The 16,259-nt window shown below is 41.1% G+C and overlaps 1 protein-coding gene across 8 annotated transcripts in view; it reads right to left on the bottom strand.

Moving 5' to 3' along the window:
• PCDH7 (protocadherin 7) overlaps positions 1-16,259 on the bottom strand; it is a 739,914-nt gene that overhangs the window by 379,222 nt on the left and 344,433 nt on the right. For 4 of the 8 annotated variants that reach the window (XM_075260111.1, XM_075260127.1, XM_075260120.1 and 1 more), the window contains exon 2: positions 15,279-15,495. The exons of 3 other annotated variants lie outside the window; for them this stretch is intronic. In XM_075260111.1, the coding sequence (XP_075116212.1) occupies positions 15,279-15,495 (217 nt within the window). Of the gene's footprint in view, positions 1-15,278; positions 15,496-16,259 lie in introns of those variants that run through there. One more of the 8 variants, XR_012711852.1, reaches the window with a different exon arrangement.

Raw genomic sequence — 16,259 nt, 5'->3', positions numbered from 1 at the left:
AGAGCACAAGGGTCACGTAGGGTCATAGGATTCCCTTCTATTTTGTGTAACTATAGATGTGACACTATAGCATGCACCATATCTCTCTAAGGCTACTTTCAGATGACCTTATGCTTTGCTAGTGTGTATTTTTTATGGCCAGTACATTGGCCCATTATTTTCTTACACAATACTGCACATTATCACGGGGGAACCTATGAGCATGGAGGCAAAACTTGGGACAGTTCCTATCCCTGGCCATTCTGCAATCCATGCTCATTCATTGAAATGGGTCCGTGGAGGTCATGGGCAGCACACATATGTCATCCATGTGCTATCCATGCTTTTTTCTCATAACCTTTACATGCACATATAGCCTTATGTAACTGATTTTTACTGTTATAAATTTGTCTGCACCTTCATAACCAGCAGTATTCAGTGTGATACGATAAAGTATTTCATAGATCTACTATCAGGTCTGCTCATGGCTGAAGCCATCAAACTCAACTGGAGCAACAGGGACCTTGGATTTCTCACTATGGGCCTGTGTGCCACAAATCCATTTTCCGCCATTGCATCAGACTTATGTCACGTGAACAGGTTTCATTACCCGTCCTTGCTTTCGCTAACCTGCCCTACTTTTGCTCACCGTCCCATGACGACTGGCCCGATTACCTTTATATTCCAGACACCTATATTAGGCTACTATTGCATTTTGCAAAATATTTCCCGTGCAAATATTATAAGAGAACTATCAAACCAATTAAGCGAAAGCCTATTGTTTCCGTTTGTTTAATAAAAGGGGGCAAATATTTAAGACAATCACAATTAAGAAGCCGGATATTTTCCAAAGTATTTTTGCTATGGGGAAGTCAAATGAGAAATCCAATGCAAGTCCTGATTAAAACCTAGCCAAGCAAAACACTGCAGATTACCTAGATTCCAATTAAATGTGACAAATGAATACTTGACAGGTTTCAATTCCAATTCTACTCCTGTCAGAATGATCCATTAATATTGTAGAAGAAATTACCAGAATTCAAATCCAAGCAATACAATTGGCATTATAGAGCGAGATTTATGGTTTCTAAGCTGTAATCAGAGACTTGTCTCAATTGAACTGCAAAAAGTTCTTTCATTCCACTCAAGGAGCAAATGTTAAATAAGTAGTTTGCACAAGCAGACAGCTGTACATGGAGGTAGCGCGCGTATGAAATTAGAAGTTTTCTTGGAGAATTACGAACGGAGAGGAAAAGGCAATATTTAGGGCATTACGGCATGCAACATTGCACTACAAGTCACATGCTTATAGAAAATAAGACCATAGGAAGAGATCTCATTACATGTACGGATCATATGTCACTAGGATAATGGCGGATAACGCATGTCACCTGACTGTAATCATTTAGTGCCGTGACAAGGGACTAGACAATCCTATTATATAGTCATATCATTTACTTTGAGGCTACACAATAGGACACTTCTCCCCAATGTGACTTTGTATTGATGTATTATTACTCAGGTGACTTTGCTTTATTATATTTATAGGCAGCTATATACAGTCCTATGAAAAAGTTTGGGCACCCCTATTAATCTTAATCATTTTTTGTTCTAAATATTTTGGTGTTTGCAACAGCCATTTCAGTTTGATATATCTAATAACTGATGGACACAGTAATATTTCAGGATTGAAATGAGGTTTATTGTACTAACAGAAAATGTGCAATATGCATTAAACCAAAATTTGACCGGTGCAAAAGTATGGGCACCCTTATCATTTTATTGATTTGAATTCCCCTAACTACTTTTTACTGACTTACTGAAGCACAAAATTGGTTTTGTAACCTCAGTGAGCTTTGAACTTCATAGCCAGATGTATCCAATCATAAGAAAAGGTATTTAAGGTGGCCAATTGCAAGTTGATCTCCTATTTGAATCTCCTCTGAAGAGTGGCATCATGGGCTACTCAAAACAACTCTCAAATGATCTGAAAACAAAGATTGTTCAACATAGTTGTTCAGGGGAAGGATACAAAAAGCTGTCTCAGAGATTTAACCTGTCAGTTTCCACTGTGAGGAACATAGTAAGGAAATGGAAGACCACAGGGACAGTTCTTGTTAAGCCCAGAAGTGGCAGGCCAAGAAAAATATCAGAAAGGCAGAGAAGAAGAATGGTGAGAACAGTCAAGGACAATCCACAGACCACCTCCAAAGAGCTGCAGCATCATCTTGCTGCAGATGGTGTCACTGTGCATCGGTCAACTATACAGCGCACTTTGCACAAATAGAAGCTGTATGGGAGAGTGATGAGAAAGAAGCCGTTTCTGAACGTACGCCACAAATAGAGTTGCCTGAGGTATGAAAAAGCACATTTGGACAAGGCAGCTTCATTTTGGAAACAAAAATTGAGTTGTTTGGTTATAAAAAAAGGCGTTATGCATGGCGTCCAAAAAGAAACAGCATTCCAAGAAAAACACATGCTACCCACTGTAAAATTTGGTGGAGGTTCCATCATGCTTTGGGGCTGTGTGGCCAATGCCGGCATCGGGAATCTTGTTAAAGTTGAGAGTCGCATGGATTCCACTCAGTATCAGCAGATTCTTGAGAATAATGTTCAAGAATCAGTGACGAAGTTGAAGTTACGCCGGGGATGGATATTTCAGCAAGACAATGATCCAAAACACCGCTCCAAATCGTCAGGCATTCATGCAGAGGAACAATTACAATGTTCTGGAATGGCCATCCCAGTCCCCAGACCTGAATATCATTGAACATCTGTGGGATGATTTGAAGCGGGCTGTCCATGCTCAGCGACCATCTAACTTAACTGAACTTGAATTGTTTGTCCAAAATACCTTTATCCAGGATCCAGGAACTGATTAAAAGCTACAGGAAGCGACTAGAGGCTGTTATCTTTGCAAAAGGAGGATCTACTAAATATTAATGTCACTTTTCTGTTGAGGTGCCCATACTTTTGCACCGGTCAAATTTTGGTTTAATGCATATTGCACATTTTCTGTTAGTACAATAAACCTCATTTCAATCCTGAAATATTACTGTGTCCATCAGTTATTAGATATATCAAACTGAAATGGCTGTTATAAACACCAAAATATTTAGAACTAAAAATGATTAAGATTAATAGGGGTGCCCAAACTTTTTCATAGGACTGTATTATTTTATACACTATAGTTAGACAATGCTAAAATAACATCTGCTTTCTATGTATTGTGTCAATCCTATGATTTTAGACAAAATATAAAAATATTTATTACGACTCTCAGCCTCTTCTTAATCCTGTAGGATGTCCCAGCACCAGAATGGAAATCTACGTCCATTCTTTGATAAATCATTTGCAGAATGTGGCACTGATCTGGGCTTGAGGTGAACTTTTGACCCAAGAAAGTGCCTTATGCCAAATGTACACCTGAATGGCAGAGACCTGGCATATAGGGATTGATGAATTTACCCTACTGTTTGGATGGGGGCACATGGACGGAAACACTGTGATTTGCCAATGGCGGAAACGCTGTCGGAAAAATAATGGCGTTTTACAGTAAGGGCAAAGTGGATTCAAACAAATCCCATGCCCACTTTATGGTAAAAACCGCCAAGCGGACATGCCGCAATTTCCAAAAACGCCGCAGTTTTGGAAATCACAGCATGTCAATTATATCTACGGAAACACCGGCGGTTTCCCCATAGAAATAATTGTAACAGAAAGTCCGCGGAGGAAAACTCAGTGAACTTTCTGTTTAAAGCACTGTGGGAAGAACCGCCATGTGTTCCCGGTGCGGTTTTTCCCACAGCGCTTTATTGATGCAGGACGTCCAGTGGAGCTTTAGCCTGTAGGAGTATTTGTTCCACTGCTGTGGAGTCTGAGTTGGAGACATGAAATTGGGGTCAGGGCCAGTTTTGAATGGCCTAAAAATTGGAAAAAAGTTACCGATTTTGACTTCAAAATAAAATTATTATTAATTAATTATTATTACTATTATTATTATTATTATTATTATTATTATTATTATTATTATTATCTTTATTATCTTTATTTTATAAACTTATTAACATTATATAATTAATTGGCTACATAATTCATTACATATTTATTTTCAAAGGCATTTGATCACTGAATTTTTTGCAGCTTCTGTTTGAACTTGACATTTTTAAAAAAGTCAGTTGGATCAAGAGTCGGAGTCGGGCTGTGAAAATCGAGAGCCAAAGTTTGTGTTTTAGCCTCCTCTTCAGTATACTTTAGCTATAATGTCAGGAATAATAGCTAGATTTAAGGGTTTTCTGGGATAAATTAGAGGCAGGAGGTGGAGTAAAATAACAAGAAATTATATTTACTTTCCTACCCTTGGATTCCCCTTAACTCTGGTCTATACCCTGCCTGAGCCACAAGTGCAGAGGCTCAGATGACTGTTGTCGCCAATCTCTCCCCTCAGCAGTCACATACTGGATACTGGTCACGTATCACAAATGACATCGATGACATCACCCGAGCCATTGCACTTACCTAGGCAGTCTGTGGACTGGAGGAAAATGGCGAATGTGGTGACAGATCCACAGACCAGTGGTAGGTGAGATTTTTTTTTATTTTAATCCACCCCTTCCCCCAGTGAGTTTTTAATTCCCTAAAAAAAAAACCTAAAAGCCCTAACATCTTTTTTCCACTAGCATTGTCTTCTAACTTTTAGAAATTATCATAATCTCAGTCACATAATGGCAGAAGATGTCATCGTGACTTTCAGACTACCCTGCAGTGACAGGCTTTGAGGAGTAGATTGGATAATGTCCACGAACTATCCATTATCTGGTAAATGCTGCAGTTTTAAAGAAAATAAAATATTTTAACATATTATAACTAAAGGTCACAGCTCGCAGCTACTGTATATAAAGTATAGAACATAGAAATGTACCAAAGCTACTCTTTTAACATTGACATTTTTGTCAGGGTTTAGAGTATCTTCCATAGTAAGAATGGTGCAACCTGCAGGGCAATTCTTGTCTAAAATACCAGAGCCCCAATGACATTAATAGGGTTCTTTACAAGTCTACGGTATTCACTCTAGGTTGAACAAAACCTTAATAAAGGATCTGTCGCCTCTCCTGGCATGTCTGTTATAGTAAATTTAGTATATTCCCAAGGAAATCACAATTCTGGATCATGTTTTATAGAACTCTGCATTGTGTTCCTCTGTTAGTCCTCTGAAAAAAGACTAAATAAATTGACAATTGAGTAATGTTATTCATCTTGACAAAGTTGTATCTCTCTATTAGGGTTGAGCGATCAGGATCGGAAAAGATCGGATCCCGATTGGCGATCGAGTAAATTTCACGATCGCGATCGGGTTCCGATCCCACCTAAAAAAGATCGAGAATGGAATCCAGATCCCGATCGCTCAACTCAATTACCTGTACAGAACTGCTGCCGCTCCCCAGAGCTCTGGGCTATTGTTCTCTCCTCTCTCTCTTCGCACGCCGGCAGAGCTCTGTGCGCGCCCCCTCCCTAGGCTAGTATTACTGCTGGGAGTAGGCGAGGCTTGTAGTGGCTTAGGAGAGTGTGGGCGGGTACAGGGAGGGGAGACTTGAGTGATGCACTCACGTCTCCCCGCCCCATACCCGCCCACACTCTCCTAAGCCACAACAAGCCCTGCCTTCTCACAGCATCAGTCACACCAGCCTAGAGAGGCAGGGGTGCCCGGAGCTCCGGGGAGCGGCGAACACACCGGTAGAGGAGGCGGCAGCAGTTCTGGGCAGGTAAGGGGGGGACTAAGTTCCCGGTGCATTTTTTGGAATCCTCACTGTATAGTGAACAGGATCGTTTTTAAAATCCAATTTTCAATCAATAAAAAAATTCTGTTGACTTACATTAGGATCAGAATTGGGATCAGGTTCAAATGGAAAGTGATTGGAAATCAGATTTTAAAATCGATCCTGCAAACTCAAGATCGGGTTAACCCTACTCTCTATACCAGGGGTAGGGAACGTACGGCTCTCCAGCTGTTGCAAAACTACAACTCCCAGCATGCATACTGGCTCTGCTGTTCTGGGAACTCCCATGGAAGTGAATGGAGCATGCTGGGAGTTGTAATTTCACAGCAGCTGGAGAGCCAAAGGTTCCCTACCCCTGCTCTATACAGTCGGACACTGTCCAAAGTGATTGGACAATGTGAGACTGTTCAAGGGCGACACACCCGACTGATAACACCCAATGTCAGACTGTTCAAGGACGATACACCCGACTGGTAACATCCAATGTCAGTGTTTAAGGACAATACACCCAACTGGTAACACCCAATGTCAGAGTGCTTAAGAGCGATACACCCAACTTGTAGCACCCAGTAGTCAATGTCCTTTTTCTTTTTTAAGAAATATAACAGAAAACACAACTGAGTTGTAGTTAGGCGTTTATTTGCTTTAAAGTAAGAATTTAGGCTATATTCATGCATCCACATTTTGTGGCAATGTGATGCCTATAATAATCATCGGACGGTACGCCAAACTGTTTTTTTGTGGGTCATGTAGTCATATTTTTCAATGATTTTGGGTCAGTGAAAAATGGATTACAGATGGATCCATTGTTTGTTTGTTTTTTCACAGATGCCATGAACTTTCAATGATGTAAAAAAAAAAAAAAAAAAACATGCTTTTTTATTTTTCGGGTTTTTTATGTAGAAAAATGTATATAGAATTTTTGAATAAATACATTGAAATGAATGGACATGTTTGCTCTCTGTAAAAAATGTGGAAGATATATGTAAGTAAATATGTGAATACATCTTCTATAATTCACATACCTTAAATGAAACTACATTTGAAATTTAACAAACCATACACATCATAATACTGTGCCATATATAGTATGGCCACACACATTGTATAGATTCACATACATGCATACATTATATATATATATATATATATATATATATATATATATATACACACACACACACACATTACATGGATATAATTATCATAAACATAAATCACAAATATATACACATTACACACACAAATATTCCTACACATTAGAAATGAATGGATGCACCTGGTACTTCCGCTTTGACGGTGGCCGGCAGCTTAATCCCCCGCGTGCCGGCTACGTCCTTTTATTTCTATGCGAGCGTGCTGTTCGGATTGGCTGATCCGAACAGTACTCACTCATCTCTAGTTTTAAGCAAAAAATGTTCCAGAATTGTTATGCTACGGGAAATAGAATTATTAACTAAAACAGACATGTCAGTAAAAATCTCAAATTTAACCGATCCTATACTTATAGCAATTGATAAAATATTTTTTTTTATTAATTCATGAATTAATAAATATTTTAACCACAAAAATAAAATTATTAATTGATAAAAAATATATACAATTTCAATTCCGTCGCGCCTAGCTTTACTCCAAATGAAATCTGAATTTCCGCTAAAAACCTGTCCAGACTGTTTGGCCCACTTTACTGCAGTTTATTATGAATTGGATTAAATAATTAATACTGTATGGAAAATAATGATTTGCCATTTCCGTTGAATAAGAAATCCAGGGTCTGTGCTCACATTCTTCATAAAAAATGTATTTAAAGGAGCATATTTATATCTTATTAAGTGTGACCTGAATGGGGAACTCCAAATCTCATTAAATCATTATCTACAGAGCTTCACCTGCCATTAAATATGTTAGAAATGGTAAAATGTCCTGATATTTCCCTTGCATTACTCGGGCCGTGACTTGTGAGTGCACTTTTTGACAAGGTCTCAGTTGTGGTGTGCTCCGTTTCACCTCCGTTCAGCTCCAGTAAACTGCAGTAATTAGGACTTTACCTTTAACATTGGGCTCCATATCAGTATTCTGATCAGTCCATGGAGAGAAACGTTCTGCAAGTAGAAAAACCACTTGATGGTTTAACACGCTGACCGGATGAAAGGGAAATGGTAAAAGCTATTGGCACAAAAATATATATATTCTTGGAATTCCTAAATAGGATTGCACTTTAAATGTGGCCTGTCATGCCTTTGGTAGCATTATGTCACGGCTCATTACTCCTGAACCTGATCATAAATTTCACCCTATAGCTTTTCTACGCCAAAGCTGTTTAAAACTTGGTCCGGTTCCAGGTATGCATTACAGTTGCAAGTCATGATAGGTTTTAATTAAACCGATCACCCACGGTGCGGCTCACAGAGCGTTGAATATTTTTATATTCTTTTCAATAATCTATGGGAAAAAATGACAGAGGTCTGGAAAATTTATAGGTTTCAATGAAAAAGCCATATGAATAGGAGCGTTAAATATAGAGGCAACGTATTAAATCAAATGGTGCAATGTAAAAAAAAAAAAATATAATGTGTTTTTCTAGAACATGTAAAGTTTATGAAGTCATTCTCTTGAAAAAAAATCGTGCAGGTGGGTTTACGTCATGGTTAGAGATGAGCGAACAGTAAAATGTTCAAGGTTCGATATTCGTTTCGAGTAGCCCCTCAATATTCGACTACTCGAATCAAATATCGAACCCTATTATAGTCTATGGGGGGGGAAATGCTCGTTCAAGGGGTAGGCAACGTTCGATCAAATTATACTTACCAAGTCCACGAGTGAGGGTCGGGCTGGATCCTCCGAGAAGTCTTCTCCATGCAGCGTCCCTGCGGCGTCTTCCGGCTCTTCATTCACTCTGCCAGACATTGGGCCTGGGCAGAGCCGACTGTGCATGCCCGCACTACAAGCAGACATGCTCAGTCAGCTCTGCCCAGGCCCGATGCCTGGCAGAGTGAATGAAGAGCTGGAAGACGCCGCGGGGAAGCTGCACGGAGAAGACTTTTAAAGGTAGGAGAAGAACCAGCGTTGATTGGCCGACTGTATAGCATTCGGCCAATCAATGCTGGTTCTGCATCGAACTTTTACATTCGAATAGTGAGTGGTACTTGATCGAGTACGAGTATTTCGAATACCGTAGTATTCGATCGAATACCTACTCGATCGAGTACTACTCGCTCATCTCTAGTTATCTCAGAGGCCGCCTCAGGTTATGGTCCAAAAACCGGGTAGTCATGACTGAAAGCCAGTGCACTGCACCGGCATCAGGTCGCGTACTCCGCTCTGGGTTAGGCCCAATGAGGAGGGTGTGTCTTCAGGCTGAATCGTGAGGCGAAACGGCCTGAAGAATGAGTATCTCGCTTCTTGATTTCAATGGGAGCCGTCTTTTTGATCAGGATTTTGAGGTGGATATGGCCTCAAAATCCTGACCAAAAATCTCTGTGTGAACTTACCCTTATTCCCACATTCATTCAGATAAGTTTGTGCTATTTACAGACAGCATCTCACCCTTCTCATTTTTGGGTGGTGTGATCTCCATCTGTGAAAAGCAGATCAACTTTTTTTTCATTTTTTTATACTTTGTATGTCTCTAAGTCCGTGAAAAATGGATGACACATGTATGTGATATGCAGAAGTGTAAAAGAGGCCTAAGTCATGCTAGGATACTTTTATACCTGAAATTTTTGCTATGGGTGACTGATATAGATTTCAACTCTGGTGCACAGGACCACCGTCCGGAGCCTCTTAATAATTCTGGTCCATCTGCCACCAGCGCTCAAAGTATTAAGACTAGAGATGAGCGAGTAGTGAAATATTCGAGATTTGATATCCGTTTCGAGTAGAGCCTCAATATTCGACTACGCAATCAAATATGGAATCCCATTATAGTCTATGGGAAAAAATGCTCGTTTCAGGGGAACCACTATTCAACTAAAGGAGAGTCACCAAGTCCCTGAGTAGCAGGAGGAGAGTGTTTAGGAGGAGCGAAGTGCAGTTAAAGCGCATGGACCCTATAGACTATAATGGGTCCATGTGCTTGCAGCGCACTGCCTGGACGAAGGATTCATTATAGTCTATGGGGTCCGTGAACTTTAACTGCACAGCGCTTGCAGTTGTGCTATTTCGTTAGGGGGGTCCTCCTGCGAACTCCTTCCTGACAGGAGGCAAGCGCTAATGTGAACCAGCCCTTACTCATCCTGCAGAACCAGCACTGATTGGCTGAATGCAATACACTGGGGCATTTGGCCAATCAACATTGGTTCTGCAGCAGGCTCGTCCTTGCTAGTTGGGAGAGCTAGCAGCTTGCGGTTATGCGGGAGCTGACTTTTTCTCATAGGAATGCATTGACCAGCGTTGATTGGTCGAATGCTATACATTGTACAGCATTCAGCCAATTAACGCTGGTTCTGCCGGAGGCTCATCTGTCAGGAGGCGGAGTCTAAGATCGGAACACAGCAGTCTCCATTGTGGTCTGATCATCTGTCAGGAGGCGGAGTCCAAGATCGGAACACAGCAGTCTCCATTGTGGTCCGATCTTAGACTCCGCCTTGTCCCAGATGAGCCTCCGTCAGAACCAGCGTTGATTGGTTGAATACTGTACATTGTATAGCATTCGGCCAATCAACACTGGTCAATGCATTCCTATGAGAAAAAGTCATCTCCCGCATAAACACAAGCTGCCAGCTCTCCCGACTAGCATAGACGAGCTTGCTGCAGAACCAGTGTTGATTGGCCAAATGCAATACACTGTATAACATTCGGCCAATCAACGCTGGTTCTGAATCGAATCTTTACTGCGAATAGCGAGTAGTATTCAAACGAGTACGAGTATTTCGAATACCGTAGTATTGTATGGAATACCTCCTCGATCGAATACTACTCGCTCATCTCTAATTAAGACCAGAACACTGTGCAATGGTCATAATAAATTCATCCCATTGTCTTGATAACTATAGAATGTATAGATTTAACAGCGTAGTTTATCCAGTGTAGCTAGGTCATGGCTTAAACACAGCTGTACCTGCAAACGTGTGAGTGTGTCACTATTAGGCAGCATATTCTCATTAGAAATACTCCTGTATTACTACATGGGATGGTTCATACAATCTAGGAGAAAAGACAGTGTTGTATTGAATGCTGTAAATCCTCTGTGTTGTAGTGTATTGAAGCTTGTTATGGATCTGTAAAACATGAATAACTGAACAAATGCGGGAGCCTTAAGGTTGCCATGTAACATATCACTTAGTGATATCATGGTATCACATAGGACTACAGGTATGCCTCCTGCATATATTCAAAAACTTTTAATAAAATTTTTTTATTATGGTAATAAAAGTTTAGACATGTCATGATTAGGGTTGAGCCGATCCTGACTTTTCAGGATCGATTTTAAAATCCGATTTCCGATCATTTTTCATTCGAACCCGATCTCAATCCCAATTCCGATCCCAATGCAAGTCAATGGGATTTTTTTATTAATCGGAGATCGGATTTTAAAAGCAATCCTATTCACTATACAGCATGGAATCTAAGAATTGTTAGAATCCATGCTGTGTAGTGAATCACTAAGTAGCCAGAAGATTTTTTTTTAATCCTCTAGCTACTTAGTCCCCCCTGGTGTCCACTTACCTCCAGAGATGGCTGTTCCACTGCTCCGCTGTTCTTCGCCTCGCTGCCGCTCCAGCTGCAGTCTTCTTCTCCCTTCGCTGCCCCCTCCCTGGCAGGTTAGGAGAGTGTGGGCGGGTTAGGAGAGTGTGGGCGGGTACTGGGAGGGGAGATGTGACGTCTCCCCGCCCTGTACCCGCCCACACTCTCCTAACCTGGCAGGGAGGGGGCCGCGAGGCGAAGAAGACTGCAGCTGGAGCGGCAGCGAGGTGAACAGCAGCGGAGTAGCCATCTCTGGAGGTAAGTAGCTACGAGACATGTTAGTTTAGTCTCCCATTAGAATAAGTGGAGGCAGCCGGCGTGCAGGGGGTTAAGTTGTGTGTCGGCTGCTTCCATTCATTCTTATGGAACCGCAGCGGAGCCTTCACACTGAGTATACACTATATACTCAGTGTGAAGGCATTGTGGGAAATACTACCGATCCCGATCCCACCTAAAAAGATCGTGTTCGGAATTCCGATCGCGATCGTGAAATTTTCTCGATCGCCGATCGGAATCCGATTTTTTTCCGAACACGATCGCTGAACCCTAGTCATGATGATTTTAGCAAAAAGTCAATCTGAGAAGTCTGGGTGGTGAGATCCTCACATCTGAGTCCAACCAATCTAAACTTCTGACATGTTACTACATCATGTTATGGAAGGCCAGCATCTCTATAACTCTTTATAACTTCTTAGAGTGCATATACAACCGGGTGCCAATGAGTTAAATTATATACAAATTCGGCCCGACCACGTCTGTAGAATTAATTTGTGACGTCCTATCCATTTCAGGATAACCTATCATGTTTTACTAAATAACATAATTTTGGACCATTTGTGATGTGACATTGATTTTCACTCCATTATGTTGGAATTTTTTGGTATGTTACGGTCGCACTAACTGACCGGATGAAGTAGTGACTATGAGTACAGTATGTACCATTGTATCACATTTTGGCTTCAGTATGTCACTTTTTACTTTGTAATGGACAGAATTTTATTGGCTGCAGCATTTTCTGGTCCTTACATTTTTGGCACTTTTTCCTGTTTGAAGGGTATTGATAATCTTAACTGGCATCTGTCACAATGTTTCATTCACACAAAGTCCTGTAATGACGGGATAGGTGAAAAGATACTCATACTGAATATGTCAATGTCACGCATTCCGCCGTTAAATATCGTGTAGGAAACAGCATTGGCATTAGTCGCATGGAAGATGCCAAGACATGCAGAGTTGTCCGATTTTGAGAAAGGGGTAATTGTCGGGTACCACAGAAATGATCGATCCTTAAGTGACATAGCAAGCGAGCTGAATTACCCAAAGTCGACAGTGGCCTGTGTGACTATGAAGTGGAAAGTGAACGGTGATTGTCGGAATGTGCCCCGAGTCGGCAGACCCCCGAAACTGGGAGATACTAGAGACCGACGGGTGCTGGCCAGAGAAATCACACCCAAACGATGGCTCACATACACCAGGAGTTTCACCAGGCATCTGGGAGTATTGTGTCCATCAATACCATCTGTAAGGAAGCATCTGCTGGGCTCTACCAACTATTGGATATGAATAAATGTTGTTTTTCTATTCTACCACAGGTGTCCAAATACTTATTGGTAGACAATGTAGTAAGAAAACTTTTCTAAATAAGTGTGAATGAAACCATTTCAGACTTTCCTATGTCTAACCTTCCAGTCTTTTCTCCCCTTTATGACATATGCTATTATCTGCCTGTTACATCCGTCTCAAGGATATCCTTCGTCTCTGCCTTCGAAATGTCCTTTCTTTCTATACCTGTCAAGTACCTTCTCTCTACTTTCCATGCTTTTTTCATATCTTACCAATGTAATTCAATGTTGCACTAATTTCAATGTACTCATTTACCATGACAACCTTCAACCATATCTGCAGGCTAATCCTACAGCACAGGCACTTAAGAAAACTCTTCATCTCTGAGATTCAGTTCAGTAATATTGAGTTGCATTATTGCAAATATAAGCTATATTTTCTTTGCATTATGACTTCTGAAAAGCTTTAATACTTAAGACAGAGACTAATAAAAATGTGCATTTTAGGCCGGCATGTAATAAAATAGGGATAATAGACTGATTTGTAATACTTTATGTTTCTGTCTTATTATTACTGGACAGACTAAGGAACAAGAAGCAGCTTAATATGTAGAAAAATAAAGTAAACCAAATTACGGGCCCCTTCACACGGAGGATACACTGGCTGATTTTGAAAAAGCAGCCCATTCATTTCTATGGGGGGCGCACATATGCCGGCTCCCATAGAAAGCAATGGGACCTGTTTTAAACGCTGCTGATTCGGAACGTTTACATGTTCAAAATCAGCCAGTGTATCCTCTGTGTGAAGGGGCCCTAAGATCCACTAGAGATGAGCGAACAGCGTTCGATCGAGTACATGTTCGATCGGATATCAGGCTGCTTGAGATGTTCGATTCGAGTCGAACACCAGGTGGCAAACTCACTAAAAATTTGATTCCCCTCCCACCTTCCCTGGCGCTTTTTTTGCACCAATAACTGCGCAGGGGAGGTGGGACAGGAACTACGATAATGGAGGCATCGAAAAAAATCAGAAAAAGTAATAGGCTGGCTAATTCAGGTGACCTCCAATTTATATGAATAGTGGATTTAATATCCAGTTCATATGAGACTGTGAACTATATGATTGTGAGACAGGGACAGATCTACAGGCAGGGTAAGCTAGGGATTACCTTTAGGAATGTTACTCAAACAGCTCTTTGGGGCTCTATCTGGTTGGGATCCCTGTCAGCTTGCAATATGCGCAAGCTGACTTTTTCCCATAGGAATGCATTGACCAGCGTTGATTGGCCGAATGCCATACAGAGTACAGCATTCGGCCAATCAACGCTGGTTCTGCTGGAGGAGGCGGAGTCTAAGATCGGTCCACAGCAGTCTCCATTCTGGTCCAATCTTAGACTCCGCCTCCTCACAGACAAGCCTCCGGCAGAACCAGTGTTGATTAGCCGAATGCTGTACTCTGTATGGCATTCGGCAAATCAATGCTCGTCAATGCATTCCTATGGGAAAAAGTCAGCTCCCGCATATCACAAGCTGACAGGGATCCCGACGTAATACAGTGACTTGGGCATGTTAGATGCCCCCAGACATGCTTCCCCTGCTGTCTCAGTTGCATTCCAGAGGTGTTGGCATCATTTCCTGGGGTGTCATAGTGGACTTGGTGACCCTCCTGAGTCGAATAGTGGTTTCCCCCTAAACGAGTATTTATTCCCCATAGACTATAATGGGGCTTGATGTTTGATCGAACAGTCGAGTATTGAGTGGCTACTCCAATCGAACTTCGAACATTTCACTGTTTGCTCATCTCTAAGATCCACTAACATAATGCTTAAAGGATATGTACACCTTCATAACCTAAGTGTCTCCATAGTAACAGACTACAAAAACTAGGTAGTCTGATCATGAATCTGCCAACTTCTTGCTAAGCTACGTTTAGTAGCAAGAAGTCAATGCATTGGAGAATAAGAGAGGAACATAGCCTTGAAGATTAGGTTACTATTGCGTATCAGACCTATGGGTATATAAGAACAATGGGATGCATTTAAGCCTAATCCTCACATTAATCCTTAAACATCTTCAAGTCATAAATTATAATCCAAAACTAATGCATAGAAACCTAGAGACATTCATAACCACTGAACCACTGACAGTGTGACAACTGGTTTTCATGTATACTTTGCATGTGTATTTCATATTATCATAAACCAGCCATGGTAACAGAACTAGCTGTACGTTTTACTTATTCTCCTACAGTACATGTGTATGTGTATGCCCCTACCATTTTCCATATGCTCTGCCTCACCAACACTGCCATCCGGCGTTGTTCGTTCATAGTTGTCTTCTGGGAGTGGTAGGGCACCCAGTCTTGGTCCGGAGGAGCTCTTACTACTCGGCGTCTCAGATTCTTCTAGCCCACTGTCATAGCAACTCTGCAATGACCCCTGATGAGGGTCCTGAGGTTGACTCACAACAGAAAACGTCACTCTACGAAATGGCTGTAAGAGAAAAGATTCTGAATGTCACTAAAAATTCTGTATATAGGCAGTGTTGTCAACAGGAGCGGAGTAACTTCTGCTTGACTCACAAACACAACTATATATATTCACATGAAAGGCCATTACAAATGTCGCCGAGCTGAATTCGCCAGTTTACACTTTGACGTGAGGTGATATCAAGTACGTGGTGAGAGATTACTCATCTGTTACACCAGACAAACTCAGCTCTGCTACATCGGTAATTACCACATTTTGGATTTCCTTATTGATACAAAACATTGACATAGGCAGCATTTGATCAGACAGAAATAAATGATATTGTAAAAAAAATGTATGTAGTTAATATAATGAATTTACATAAATTGGTTGCAGTGATGAACATTGCAATAGACTGGCATTGGAGGACGTAGCTAAAAGTCCCTGCTCTCAGGAGCTTACAATCTATATAAACAGAAATTAAGTGACAATTTACGGTATATGTATAGATGTTATAGATATGCAAGAATTCAAGTACTATATACAGTCTTATGTGTTTTTTTTATTCATTTCAAATTTATTGATTTTGATCGCCTTATAGAACTCACAATGTAACGTATATACTCGAGTGTAAGCCGACCCGAATATAAGCCGAGGCCCCTAATTTTACCACAAAAAACTGAGAAAACTTATTGACTCGAGTATAAGCCGAGGGGGGGGGGGGGGGCGGGGGGAATGCAGCAGCTACTGGAAAATTTCAAAAATGAAAATGGTCGGAGTTTTTGGGT

The sequence above is a fragment of the Leptodactylus fuscus genome, chromosome 1 (assembly GCF_031893055.1).
Source record: "Leptodactylus fuscus isolate aLepFus1 chromosome 1, aLepFus1.hap2, whole genome shotgun sequence".
NCBI lineage: Eukaryota > Metazoa > Chordata > Amphibia > Anura > Leptodactylidae > Leptodactylus > Leptodactylus fuscus.
Note: the sequence above shows the minus strand (reverse complement) of the source record. Positions and strands in the feature narration are given on the sequence as shown.